Source organism: Arvicola amphibius, chromosome 8 (genome assembly GCF_903992535.2).
Source record: "Arvicola amphibius chromosome 8, mArvAmp1.2, whole genome shotgun sequence".
Lineage (NCBI taxonomy): Eukaryota > Metazoa > Chordata > Mammalia > Rodentia > Cricetidae > Arvicola > Arvicola amphibius.
Window position 1 is genome coordinate 4,213,363 of NC_052054.1, and position 14,131 is coordinate 4,227,493.

General features: G+C 48.4%; 1 protein-coding gene across 1 annotated transcript; it reads right to left on the bottom strand.

The window, feature by feature from the left end:
- Positions 1 to 7,802: 7,802 nt before the first annotated feature.
- LOC121677282 (fibrous sheath CABYR-binding protein-like) lies at positions 7,803 to 9,032 on the bottom strand. The gene has a single exon (XM_042055558.1). It carries the CDS (start codon positions 9,030 to 9,032, stop codon positions 7,803 to 7,805), a length of 1,230 nt encoding a protein of 409 aa, XP_041911492.1.
- Positions 9,033 to 14,131: the final 5,099 nt, after the last annotated feature.

Sequence of the window (14,131 nt, forward strand, 5' to 3'; positions counted from 1 at the left end):
CCCAGAGAAAACCAAGACCCTGAAAGAGAAAGGTCTGGAAATCCAAAGAACAGACTCCACTGGGTTTTATATATGGTCTTTGAGTAAATTTGGGGATTTGGGGGATTGAAGAAGGGGAGGTAGAATTACTATGGACATAGGAATAATCAGGGCAAGCTCTTTGCAGCTCTTTATTCTGAGGCCAGGGCTCTGAGGGCAGCAGCCCTCTCAGCCTCCCCCCCCCCTTGCCCCCAGCTGTAAGTGATGAGTTGGCTTTACATACTGGCATGCTAGCATCAGGACAGACCTCAGTGAGACAGCAGGAAGAGACAGCAGAGCTCATGGAGCCTAGATACCTGGCTTGCACAGGCCTGTGTGCCTCTCTCCTAAGTACTGAGGATGCTGCTCCACAGGGCTGGCTCCCATGGATGCAATGTGTTTTCTGCTTCGACTGAATCCCTACCCGTTAGAGGGTCCTCCCTCTACTGTTAAGTCCTTGGGTTGATGCTGCTGAGCTTTTTCTCTGGTTGGATATGGGGAAGGGGGGGCACTTGTGAGCGTGGACTTCCCACCTTCCAGGGTAGGGAGGCGAACCACTTCAGTGTGTGGTAGCCAGCCATGATCAGAGACACCAGAGTGAATTTATCTTGTTAGAGTTCTGCATGCATGTCCACATCCCAGTGTAAGCCTCTCAGGATCCCTACAGCTCTTTCTAGATTGCTTTTGCTGCTGGCACAGCTCCTGGATTCGCAGACATCGCTGGAGTCTCGTTCTGGGTAACAACAGGCACCGGGTAGGAGATGCTTGCGCAGTCTGCGTCACCAGCGCCACCAGCTTGGCTTGTAATTCATTTGTGCTACAGCAAAGTCCAAGGTCAACAGTTGTCTGACCTCCGCACCCCGCTTGCCTGCAAACCCCACTTCCTACTCTTCTTGCCGCAGAGAACCTGTATGCACACCCAGGCTCTGCAATACCATCTCTACTACGCAGGAAAAACAGCCCCGCACCCCTCTTGCCTGCAGTAGCCGCATAACCGAGGACGCTCTGTGCATAACTGCAATTCTCAAAATATAAAGATAAAATATTTAAGGGTTTTTTTTTCTGTAGAGAGGAAAGCACTTTTGATTCCCCTTCCCCCTTCCCTGGACTGCGGGGGTGGGTGGTGGGTGGATGGAGGCGGAGGTGTTGTCCACGTGCCAGGCATGACGGCCTAACAGTTTGATTTATGAGTCTGATAATAAAAATCCCATTAGGCTCCTCTCATTGAGAAAAAGGAACAGGAGAAAAAAAAGCTGTGTGTGTCACCAGGCAGCATTGACGCAGGCGGCTCTGACGGCAGCAGCCTCAGGCCGGGCGGGGGGCGCAGGGGGACCACAAGGGGATCGCGAGGGCCGGCTGCCTGTGAGCAGGGCCAACTGGCTGCTTCCGCACCCCTCCCCCACACAATCTCAGCCTGCCTGCTACCACTTTGAAACCTCCACCCACTAGTCACTATACCCCTCTGTCACTCACCGGGTGCCTGCCACCCATTCCCACCTCCAATGGTCTCCACAAAGCCCGTGCTCCAGGAGATCCTGCAGCATCTCAAGAATCCTCTCTTGTGCTGGCAGGACGACCAAGGGCTCCCTGGTGTGGGGGAACAAGAGAGCTCTGCTGGGGGCTGCAGGGCTCCATCTCTGGGGAAAATGTGGAGCATCGGTTGGGATTAGGGAGTATTATCTTCTGGGAGACTCTCAAGCACTGCTAAACAGGAGACCCTCCTCCCCCCACCCCCCATGCAAGCTTCACCCCTGACTCCCTTTCCAAGCAGAGACTGTTTAAAAAGTCGTTCAGAATAGAAAAAAAAGATTAGTGCTGGTACCAGACTCTCTGACTGTGGCTTGAGCCTCATGGTGACCGCACAGGACAGGGTGGGGGCATGAGTCTGTACAGGCAGCCTCAAAACTGGGGTGGTGCAGATCTGCCCCCGTGCCCAGTAGAGATACCAGTGCTTTTCCTCCCAAAACAAAGCACGCAGAGGCCGTCAGAGGCAGACTGGTGCTCCAGGCCAGCTGGTTTCTGCAGTCTCCAAGACCCATGACCAGCTGGTTCTCTTGACCATGCTAAGGAATTAATCCTTATAGCATAGGCCAGAGCTGGGCACCTATCATGGCACAGGCTAGCCCTTTCTTATTCTATACTCTCCACACCCACCCAGGAGACAAGTGCATCGTGTATTAACTCCAGATAGCTTGGAGGGAGGCTTTGGAAAACCATCTTGTGATTTCCTTCCCGACTTCAGCGAACCCCTGTAGTCCTGACATTAAAAACATGAGACTCAGCCTCTCGTAAACAAAGACTTGTAGTAGTAGTATTCCCAGAAGCTCAAAGTGGACAAGCACAGGTATTCTTCAGCGGAGGTTAACCCATGGGCTCTACTGAGCCATGGTCAAGTGAAGCCTCACACCTGTGACCAATGGGGAGACCCTTGAGGACACGCTGCTGAGTGACAGAAGCCAGCCACAAAGGATGCATGCTGTGTGAGTCCACTTACGTGAGGCCCCCACTTGTCAGAACCTGGGCCAGAGCAAGGGATTAGTGCTGGGGACTGAGGACCAGGAATCATTGTGTACTGGGGACACTTACTGTTTGAGATGATGAAAGCGTTTTGGGAATAGATAAGGTGAATTTCACGATATTTAGTTGGCTGTGGAATAGGTTGGGACCTGAGTTTGAGACCTTTGGTGTACTGGACTGTACACTCCAAGATGGGTCAAATGGTTCCATTTATGACAAAAACACACAGAGCCTAAGTACCCATCTCTCTAGTACATGCCTACAAACACGGCTGTGTCTAGAAATGGCACTTTTCCTGGGTTCAGTCTAGGAACAGCATACCCTGCTTTCAGCTGCCATGAGTGGCTCTGGATTGTAGGGACAGGTGAGACGAGGGTCCTTTCATGTCTGCAGAAGGACCGTCATGTCTACACAAGCAGGTTTGGATGTGGGCATCCTTACATAAGGATCACCTTGTCTATGTGTCTACACAAGCATGTTGGGCATGGGCTAAGTCCGTGTGTCCTCTGAGCAGTTCCTCTGATGTCATCACATCACGAGGATCCCATAGCCCTAACTTCAAGGCTACAACAGGCGCAACCATGTAGTGGACTTGGAATAATTAGAGAAGACGTAATTTTGACCTTTGGGGTTACTGCTAAACTAAGTAAATACATTTTCTATTGTTAATTATAAATCTTTGACTGAAAACAACAGAAACGTATGGCCCACCTCTACAAGTCCAGAGTAGAAGGGTTTTTTCTCGGGCTGTGATTAAGGTGTGTGACAGCTGCAGTCTTGGTGGTATTCGTGGAAGAGTTTGTCCCTTGGCCTCGTGTAGCTTTTAGATGTATGTAGCGTGGTGGTCGGGTGGCAATGGGAAATAACCAAACCTAGCCTTGTCGGAAATAATCAGCTTTAATAAAGGAAGGAAGTGGGGCAAACTTACAGAGCCAGGGTTCCAGTGAAGAGCAGAGAACCAAGAGAGGAGGAGCTTACCCAAACCCGGTTCTTTTAAAGGTATTTTATGCCTCGGGAGGGGTCACGCCCCTCAGACAAGGGATTGGTCAGCCTCCCCAACAGATGTACCTATAGCCCTTGCCCCCCTTCCCCTTCAGCCTCACAGCCAACAGCTCTTCAGTCTGTCTGCCTACAGCCAACCCTCCTGAGCATTTTTGTGACGAATTAGCCGACAGACATAGTGTGGGCTTCTCCCTCCATCTCATTCCTACAGCCTTATCTCATCTGCAGAATGCCCCTCATCACATAGCCCCAGGTTCTGCAGACCAGGGTCTCAGCTTGGGGAGTACTTTCTGTCAACCACACTAGTTAGAGCTGGTGGTTTTGTCTTGTTCTATAGGGTCTACAGGCCTGATGGCTCACAGCTTATGAATATTCAAAGAACAAATTAGATGGGGTCTCTCTATAGCACTAACCTTTCTTCTGTGTCTCCCGCGTCAGTGTCCTGGGATGGTCTATCGTCAGTCACATGACTGACCTGCTGGGTTTGTTGGTTGGCTGAGTCTTGGTTCATAGCTGAAGCCCATGAACAGCCAATGGTTCCTGAGTGCCATCTGCTTCCAAATAGAGGCAAAAATAGACCCTGGGCAGATTATCTGGCTGGTGCCACTTTAATACCTGTCCCCCCTCTGAGTGTGTGTTACTGGAGACAGAAGCAAGAGTCTCATATATGCTAGGTTACCAATGTGCTACAACCCACATCAAAATGTCAAGTAATAACTTCTGAATCGGGGATCCATCTTTTCATTGGGCCCAGCAACTTTCAGCAAAGAAGTCTTAATGGCGAGTGTTGATTGCTAACAGGACAGGAGTTGGAATATTTGGGCATGCGAGTTTCTGGGCACGATTGTTAGTTGAGGTGGGTAACCCTGCCTGCTGCTGCTGGCACCATGTGGACAGTTTGCACACGGGTGTTAATTCCATCAATGTCGTCACTGCAAGTGGCAGACTTTAAGGCTCTTAGCCTTTTTCTGTGGGCAGGCATAAAATATTTTCTGGACAAACTTTAATTTTTTTCTGCTTCCTTGATTTTCTTTCTGTATGAGGTTTGTTTGGTTCCACAGTTGATGTCATTCATGGACTCTGTTCAATGTATCATATCTTTTTACAGTGACTTATAGTTAAACTATTTTTATTAGCTAGTTTAGTTTGTACTTAAGATAAATGGAAATAAAGCAAGATATAAAAGATAATTGACAGGCATAGCAACTTCTTTTAAGAGGGACCCCGAGACATTTGAAATAAATTAAAGATGTTGATTGTCTCCCTCTTCTAGTTTATATAGAATTTCTTCAGACATGTGGTTGTGTGCGATTTTCCCTTTGATCAAGTCCAGCCCATGCGTGCATATGTCCTGACAACCATCATGCAACACTCATTGTATACATTTATGTTTTATTTTAATATTTCTATGGTTACAAAAGAAGTAATTGAAGAAGAATTTTTGATCAGAGATCACGTGGTAAATGGGTTCCATGCTGCGACTGCTGCATCTTTTATTTGCACCACCACTGGGTCTAAATCCTAGCATTTCCCAGTGGAAAGTTCCACATTCGCGAGAGACTCACCAGTGTCTCCAGGCCCTGCTCAGTGTGGAGAGCCATGTCACCGGGTCAGCATCTTCACGATGTCCAGTGACATCACTGCATTCTCACATAGGTGAGCCCTGGTCCTGGACACTAAAGCGACAGAGGTGACTTGCATGTGAACAGCTGAACCACCGTGTCTTGCCCACAGGTGCTGCTTTCATGGAGTTAAAAGACCAACTTATTCCCGGAAGGTTCTGCAGTTCAATCCCAGTTCCCACCGATAAAATTTTACCTTTTGCTGTCTTTGAAAAGGGGTGGACTGGTGATCCTGATGTTTTGTTTTGTTTAGTAATCTTTCATTGTGTGTTGGAGGAGGTCGCTTGTTCTTCCCGGCTAGTTTAGCTCTGAAATAACTACACAGAAACTATATCATTTAAAACACTGCTTGGCTCATTAGCTCTAGCTTCTTATTGGCTAACTCTTATATCTTAATTTAACCTATTTCCATTAATCTGTTAATCACATGAGGTCGTGGCCTACCAACAAAGTTTCAACATATCTGTCTCCAGCAGTGGCTCTATGGCTTCTCTCTGCCTCCTTTCTCCCAGCATTCAGTTTAGTTTTCCCTGCCTACCTCTATTCCCTGAGCAGGCCCAAGACAGTTTTTTTTATTAACCAGTGGTATTCACAGCATACAGAGGGGGATCCCACATCAATTGTGTGTGTGCGTGAGAGAGAGACACACACAGAGAGAGAGACAGCGCGAGAGAGACAGAGACAGAGACACAGAGACAGAGAATTCGGTCCCTAAAGACAGTTGAATTCTAGTTCATCAGTGCTTTTTTTTCTGCATCTTCTCAGTGGCTATTCTAAAACCTTTTTAAAGAAGCGATAGCTCTTTCTTTCCACAAATGAGTCAAACACTGTAGTCGCTAATGGGAGCAAGCTTGAATGCTCTTAAAAAATTGAAGTCATGGGAAAGAATTTCATACCAGAGTAAAACATGTTAGCATGGTGATCATGAAGTTGTAAGTCTGCCTGGCAACTGTCCAACACGCATTTATGCCCAGCTAAGTGGAAGCCTATGGGAGAAACCAGGAGCCCCTTGACATTAACCAGATCAGTTTTGATTTGCCATTTACTATGACCTAGGCTCCCAAGGATTCTGGAGGTGAGGCAGACAGTGGAGTCAGGGGCACTAGGGAGACACAAGAAGGGGATGGAGGCAATAGGGAAACAGGGAATGGCAGTGGGTAGAGAAAGTAGGGGAAATGGTGAGGGGAGAGAGAAGTCGATGGGAAAACAAGAGGAGAGGGTGAAGGTGAGGAATGGGGGAAACAGCTGGGAAGAAGGGAGGCAGGTGGTCGGCGGATGAGCCTGTACCAACTTCTGTGGGAAAGATAATGGCTCACACTTGTGGGTTCCACTTTCTCCTGCCGCCCTTCTGAAGGATGCTTGGCTCTGTGTGGCGAGGGCGAGCCTCAGCCTAGGTGAGAAGGTCCTTCTGCTTTTAGCTTTCATATTCCTGCGTGGCCACATGTAAGTGTTCAGCGGAAGGCTCGTCTTTCTCTTTGCTGTGGGAAGACATCTGTTGGTATCAGTCTTTCTTTCCTTTTTGAGTATAATAAAGGGTTATTTATTTAGGGGTAGACAGATCACCGTCCTCTGCTCAAACGGGGAAAGGAACAGAATGCAGCAGCCGGAAGAGAGCACTATCAGTCTTTCTTCATCTTCATCCCTTGAACACAAAGTAGCACCTGGACTGGACATCAACTTTCTTAAGGAGTTGGAAAAGCCAGGAAGTCCCAAGGGTGGGGCTGACCCTGGTGTTTGCTGAGTCTCTGATGGTAGGTGCAAGGCTACTTCCAGATCATTTTCTACGAGACACAGAGGCTGGCACTTTCATTTCCAGCAGGGCATGTGTATGCACACACATCATTTGTGTAATGCTATCCTGATCTCCAGCCCTGGGAAGAGAAAGAAGGCTTCTGGGAGAGGCTTCTGGCCCAAGCCCTGAGGGTGGACATGAGGTAGTGGCCATTGGGGTGCCCCAGCAGAGGGAAAGACATTGTTGACATTAGAGACCCGAAGGAACTGGGAAGTCTGAATATGTCGCTGAAGCATAAGGAGCCTGGGGTTCTTAGTTTTGAGCCCAGGGGCTGTGGGTGAGTATACCAGAGGAGCTAAAGCCAGATGGGATGGGAAGCAGGACCTGCTTTGAGAGAATCCTATTCTAGGAGAGGCTGCCTCATCAGAGTTAGGTAATTGATGTCTTTGATAAAGATGGATTTCAATGTGACACCATGGCCACCTCCAATGCTTCCTCCACTTTCCAGCTCCAGGTCCACTGTCCTCCTGCCAGGAAGGCATGCCCATTTGTTTCCAGTCTCCTGCATCAAGCTGTTGGAGAGGAAATCCTGAGCAACCTTTCCTTTCTTTCCTCATGTCCTTCCTGTGTTAGCCAGAACAGCTCTGAGTCTTTATTTCATCTCTTATGGAGAATCCATTGGAAAAGAAAAATCAAAGAGCCTTTCCTAATCAGAGGGGCTTGGGGTCCCTCTCAATTCTCCAGTCATCTCCCTGCTGAGACGAAGAGCCCTTCCAGAGGAGGAAGAGATCCTCGGAAGGGAGTGAGCCCTTCCAGAGGGAAGAAGTGAGTCAGGGCAAAAATGAACCAAACAGCTTTCCTAATTTTTAGCTAAATGAGCTTTCTTCTCATTGTGTTGAAAGGGAAATGCTTCAGCTTAGGAGCCATACAGTGGATAGCTGCTGGGTAGGTGGAAGATAAAAGGTGGGTGGGTGTATAGATGGTGGATAGATGGTGTATGGATGATGGATAGATGATGTATAGATGGTGTATGGATGATGGATAGATGGTGGATAGATGGTGTATAGATGATGTATAGATGGTGTATAATGATGTATAGATGGTGTATAGATGTGTATAGCTGGTGTCTCGCTGGCTCGCTGGTGTCTGGCTGCTGGCATCGATGGTGGCTCGCTGGTGTCTGGCTGTGGCTCTGGTGGCTCTGGTCCGCTGCTGTCTCGCTGGTGTCTCGCTGGTGTCGCTGTGGCTCGCTGGTGTCTGGCTGCTGGCTCGCTGGTGGCTCGCTGGTGTCTGGCTCTGGCTCGCTGGTGTCTCGCTGGTGGCTCGCTGGTGTCTGGCTGCTGGCTCGCTGGTGGCTCGCTGGTGTCTCGCTGCTGGCTCGCTGGTGGCTCGCTGGTGGCTCGCTGCTGTCTCGCTGGTGTCTCGCTGGTGTCTCGCTGGTGGCTCGCTGGTGGCTCGCTGGTGTCTCGCTGCTGGCTCGCTGGTGGCTCGCTGGTGTCTCGCTGCTGGCTCGCTGCTGGCTCGCTGGTGGCTCTCTGCTGCTCGCTGGTGTCTGGCTGCTGGCTCGCTGGTGTCTCGCTGGTGATCTCGCTGGTGTCTCGCTGGTGGCTCGCTGGTGTCTCGCTGGTGTCTCGCTGGTGTCTCGCTGGGTGTCTCGCTGGTGGCTCCCTGTGGCTCGCTGGTGTCTGGCTGCTGGCTCGCTGGTGGCTCGCTGGTGGCTCGCTGCTGTCTGGCTGCTGGCTCGCTGGTGGCTCGCTGGTGTCTCGCTGGTGTCTCGCTGCTGTCTCGCTGGTGGCTCGCTGGTGGCTCGCTGGTGTCTGGCTGCTGGCTCGCTGGTGTCTCGCTGGTGTCTCGCTGGTAGTCTCGCTGGTGTCTCGCTGCTGTCTCGCTGGTGTCTCGCTGGTGTCTCGCTGGTGGCTCGCTGGTGGCTCGCTGGTGTCTGGCTGCTGTCTCGCTGGTGTCTCGCTGGTGGCTCGCTGGTGGCTCGCTGCTGTCCTGGCTGCTGGCTCGCTGCTGTCTCGCTGGTGGCTCGCTGCTGTCTCGCTGGTGGCTCGCTGGTGTCTGGCTGCTGGCTCGCTGGTGGCTCTCTGATGGATAGATGGTGGATAGATGGTGTATAAACAGGTGATAGAAGGCCACATGGGTGGAAGATGAATTAAAGATAAATAGGTGGGCAGATAACAGACGACTACTAGGTTAGAGATAGATGGTAGAGCAGGGAGCTGACTACCTAGGTAGACAGATCATAGACAGATGGACAGATGGCTCATAGGTGACAGACGGACAGATGGCTCATAGGTGACAGACGGACAATAGTTAGATGGTGGGTAGCAGAGGGGCGTAAAATAGATGACAAGTAGACAAGTAAGACATAGTCATTTGTGCTTATAAACTACACCTATTTGACCTCAAGCCTACTAGGTCAGTATGAAATATTCTATCCCCAATTTTATGGATCAATAGAAGCTCAATCACAGAAAAATGAATGTAAATTTGCAGAATAAGGGCATTTATCCCCGATTTTATAGGTGACTAGAAGCTTAATCACACAAAATGACTGTAAGTTTGCAGAACAAGAGCACAGTAGGGGCTGGAGAGGTGGCTCGGAGGTTAACAGCACTTGTTGCTCTTGCACAGGACCTGGGTTCAGTTCCCAGCACCCGCTTGGTGGTTGCATCCCTCTTGAACTCCAGTTCCAAGGATGCAGTGCCCTCTCCGACCTTTGTGAACACCATGCACACACATGAAGCATATGCATACATGTAGGCAGACACACACACATACAAAATTAAATCAATAAATCTAATAAAAAATTTAAGAAGAACATGAAAGAAGTGAGTATAGAAAACATGTCTTGTTCCAAGTGCCTATTTCCAGTGTTTTCAGTTATGGGAGCCGTAAGGTGCTAGGCTAGGCACCTACATGCTTAGTTTTACAGGCAAGGGATACAGTGCTTTTAGATCACACATAAGTTTACCACATTCCAAGCCACCTGAGAAAAGTCAGCCCCCAGACATTAACCACACTAGCTCAGTGAACTAAATTACTAAATAGTTTAAAATTTGTGCATATTTGCTCACACCTGAAAATTTTTACTTAATATTCTTTATTGTGAATCAAGGGCATCCAACCACTTTGGAGGAAAATTGACACTGTCTAATGATGATTATGATAATAATAATTGATGGCAGAAGTCACAAAACAATCCCACACCAGCTTAAAATTATGAATAATAAAGGGTTATTTATTTAAGGGAAACTTACAGATCACTGTCCTAGATCACAGTCCTCTGCTTGAACAGGAACAGAGTCTAGCAGCCGGAAGTGAGAGCTGGGAGCAAGAGAGCAGGAGCATGCTTTATAGCTGCATTTACAGTATAAGAGGCCACACCCAAGTGGGCTGGTATCTTAAATGCGATTGGCTGAAGGGGCAGAATGTGCTCCCACAGCAAACAATAATAATAGAATAATAATGATAGGAAAATAATTTGCATTAGCCTTGTACGTCAGCACCTCACGTCTAGGAATTTACCTAAAGTTATACCTCTCACAGTATGACTTCATAAACATATAAAATAAATAATAGAGACATTGTTTGTGAAGTGTTCTATCTTACAGTGAGGGTTAATCTTGATTATCAACTTGCTGGGAGACACATCTCCAGGTGTGTCTGTGAGGTCTCTTTCTTTCAGAGAGGTTGGAGGAGGGAGCACTCTCTTTGAATGTGGGCAGCAACATCGTATGGGCCACAATCAGGACCGAATAACGGAAAAGAAGACAGCCACCTGAACGCTAGGATTCTCTGCTCCCTGCTTCCTGCTCCACTGAGATGTGAGGGCAGAGAAATCACAGCTCAGAGCCACCTCTGCAGCCAGACCTCCCCAGTGTGGTGGAGGGTTCCCCTAAACCACCAGAGAAAACAAACCTTTCTTAAGTCGCTTCTTGTTGAGTGTTCGGTTACAGCGATGAGTTCTGAAATGTACAGATGCATGCATGTGTGCATGTGTCTGCACGTGTGTGTGTGTATGAATAAGCTTACATGTGCTTTCTGCTTTCTTCGCCTGCTTCAAGGCCAAGGAGTGCACACTCAGCATTACTGATTATCACCAGCGCCCGGATCTTAGTCTCTTCTTCCATTGAAAGTGACCAGTGATCCCATGGGAAGTGGCTGGATCCAAGGCTGGGACAAAGAAGATCCAGGTGGACCAGAAAGTCAGAAGTGGTCATGGGACATGCGGTGAGGACACTGGGCAGCTAGCATACATCCCCACGGGCCTTTTCAGTGAACCAGATAGCACTGCAGAAACAGCAACAGAAAGGAATAATTACGAAACATTAGAAGTAGGAATTAATGGTTCCACTGTGCAAATAATACTAATAAATAGTCTATAAATCTATGGATGAGGGAGAGAAGGCTTTTGTGCAGAAAGAGCTGAGCTCTAAAGCCACCAATGGCAGTGGACCATGAGGGAATCACCTGTGGATGCCTCTTCTAGAAACAGACAAAAAAAGAAGGGTGTAGCATTCACCTCTCTCGTCTCTTGATGGATTGCTTCCTAGTTACAAGTAAATCAGAAAGAAGAACGTGCTGTTTGGAATCTACCTCGCCAGCCAGCAGGGACCAGATGGACTCCAGCGTCTCCAGATACTCTGCAGGCGACACCCATCCAAACCTCTGTTGGTGCCCAGATGAGTCACACAGCCCGGACCCAATCATGAGGAAGCAGCAATCCACCCACACCCAGAAGCGATGTAAGACAAGTTTGGGGGGAGGGGGAGGAGGATCATTCTTTAAAAAAAATCCAGATTATAAAAGATATACAAAGATTCCAGAAATTGTCCAGGATGAGAGTGTCTAGGAACTAGGGCATTCCATCCTGAGGACGGGGGCTCTAAACGATGTTCTTGTATTAATGGACCAACAGAAGTGCAGGCAGATTAGACAAAAGCGCTGTCTGAAGGGAGTGAGTTTACCTGAACTGACCACAGCATTGTGTGTAAGAAAAGACCTGTTATCTTAGGAAACATACGCAGCTGTGGCTGGGGTCTTAAAGCGCAGGAGGGCGAGAACTCTGAAAGCCAGGGGTGCACAGGCAGGAGAGGGGGTAGAGGGCGAAGGCTAACGAGAGGCGAACCTTCTTTTGTTTTCCTGTAAAGTCTGTATTGTATCGAATTTAAACGCACAGAAGTCTAAGTGGTGAGATGCATGGGTGAGCATTGTTAGCAGAACTCAGCTATGGTACTTTGGAAGAGAAAGGGAATAATTAATATTTCTGGAATTGTGTGATTGGTTAAAATCTGAACACAACTCATAGCCCCAATGTTTGCCTTTGACAAAAGGAACCACTTCACAGACCATGACCTGTGTGGTGATTCCCAGTGGTTGTCAACCTGACGGGAGTCACCAGGGACACAATCCCCTGGGATTGTGAGGGAGCATCTTGGTTAAGTTAACTGCTGGGAGAGCCGCCTGAAAGCAGAGAGCTCCATTCCCTGCTTTTGGGTCTTGGACTATAGAAAAGCACGAGCGCCCATGGGTCTGCTTGACTCCAGATGTCATGTGACCAGCTGCCCAAGCTTCTGGAGCCAGGACTTCCTCACCATGAAGGACTCAAACTCAAAGCCAGACCTTCCTTCTTTAAGTTGCTTCTTTCTGGATGTTTTGTGACAAGACGAACAAGCAATGAAGACAGCCTGTGTTCTGGGCTGTCATTCGCTCTTATTTTTCTCCTATATAAGGGCATTCAGGGCCCTTAGGTAAACCTTAGATAATTTGACCTTCCTTCCGATTCTAAGAATCGAAGATTAGATTCTGAATCTTCATTTTCAGACTTACCCCGACGACAATGCTAACAACACTTTTCAGCTTTGTGTGTCTTCTACACTCATTTGAAAGCAAGTTCATACGACCTGGAAATCCGCGTAAGTATAGGAGTTGCTGTGTTCAGGTTGATGGGACATCACCCGTATTGTGGTATCCAGGCAGAGTGCCCAAGGCTAAAGAGTTTAGAAAGACTAGAACCTCAGTTCCAGAGTTCTGGAGGCAGAAAAGTCTGCGGTCAAGTGGCTATTCTGACTTCTGCGTTGTCACATATTGGACGACAGACAGGGACAACCCTTTCTGGCACTGATCCATTTGAGAGGGTCTCGACTGAAACAACCCCTTTCCTCCCCATCCTAAACACTGGCTCTTGGGAATTTGGTGAATTTGAGGAGACATATTTAGACCCTACCACAGGGAATGCCATTTCTCCTGGAAAAGGTGTTTCCAAGGGAGCATTCTTTCTCAAGCTACTTCACCTTTGCCTGTGTTTTCTGCTCTGTTCTTTTCAAGGGCTGGAATGATCACTTTTATCTAAATATTTCTTTTCTCAGTATAGCAAGGACCTGGAAATGCTCTTCCAAGAAAGAGGAAAAGGAAGAAGTCTGTCTCTGGGAAGCAGCTCTTGTGCCAAAGACGAGTCCTTCCGCATGAGTCCCAAGTCCCACAGCCTCAGGACTTTTATTCTGAAGGCTGTGCTTAGGAGTTTTGAAAGCAGTTGAAAGGGTGTGAAGAAGCAGGCAGACAGTAAAGGGGGACGGTAGAAACCAGAGGAAGCTGGTCATGCACATTGCTCGTGGACACCCAAGTCCTGAGAGGATGAAGGGAATATACTCAGTCAATTGTGCTACCCACTGTAGCTCAACCCTAAAATGCTCTGAAGTTTGATCCATTAGTGATCTTGGCAGGAGAAAGCAGGGTTGGGGTAAAGGGGAAGGTCCTTATTCTCATAAAGAGATCAACCACTGCAAAGTGACCAGCTGTGAGACTGGAGAGATGACTCAGGGGTTAGAGCACTGGCTGTTCTTCCAGAGGCCCTGAGTTCAATTCCCAGCAACCACATGGTGGCTCACAGTCATCTAGGATGAGATCTGGTGTCTTCTTTGGGCATTCAGGCATATACATGGAGGAAGAATGTTGTATACCTAATAAATAAATCTTAAGAAAAGACCAGCCATTTGATCTGTTGAGTCTTTGCCAAGTTCCCCCAACTCTGATCCGCCCTAGAGGAGAACTCAGTTTTCAAAGGTACAAGGCAGCAAAGGTCTTTGAGCTTCATCCCACTCCATTGCATCCCAGCCCCACAACATCCCCAGAGAAGAGCCTGTGGGGAGTGTGTCTGCTCCCATCAATGAGGCCACCATCCCAGTGAGGCCCAACTTTAAGTTCTTTCAGGTCCTGTCTAGGGAAACAGGAAGTG

What these genes read in the sequence shown, in the direction of transcription:
- LOC121677282 (XM_042055558.1), bottom strand. Translation starts at nt 9,032, where the DNA reads ATGTGGCCTTCTATCACCTGTTTATACACCATCTATCCACCATCTATC.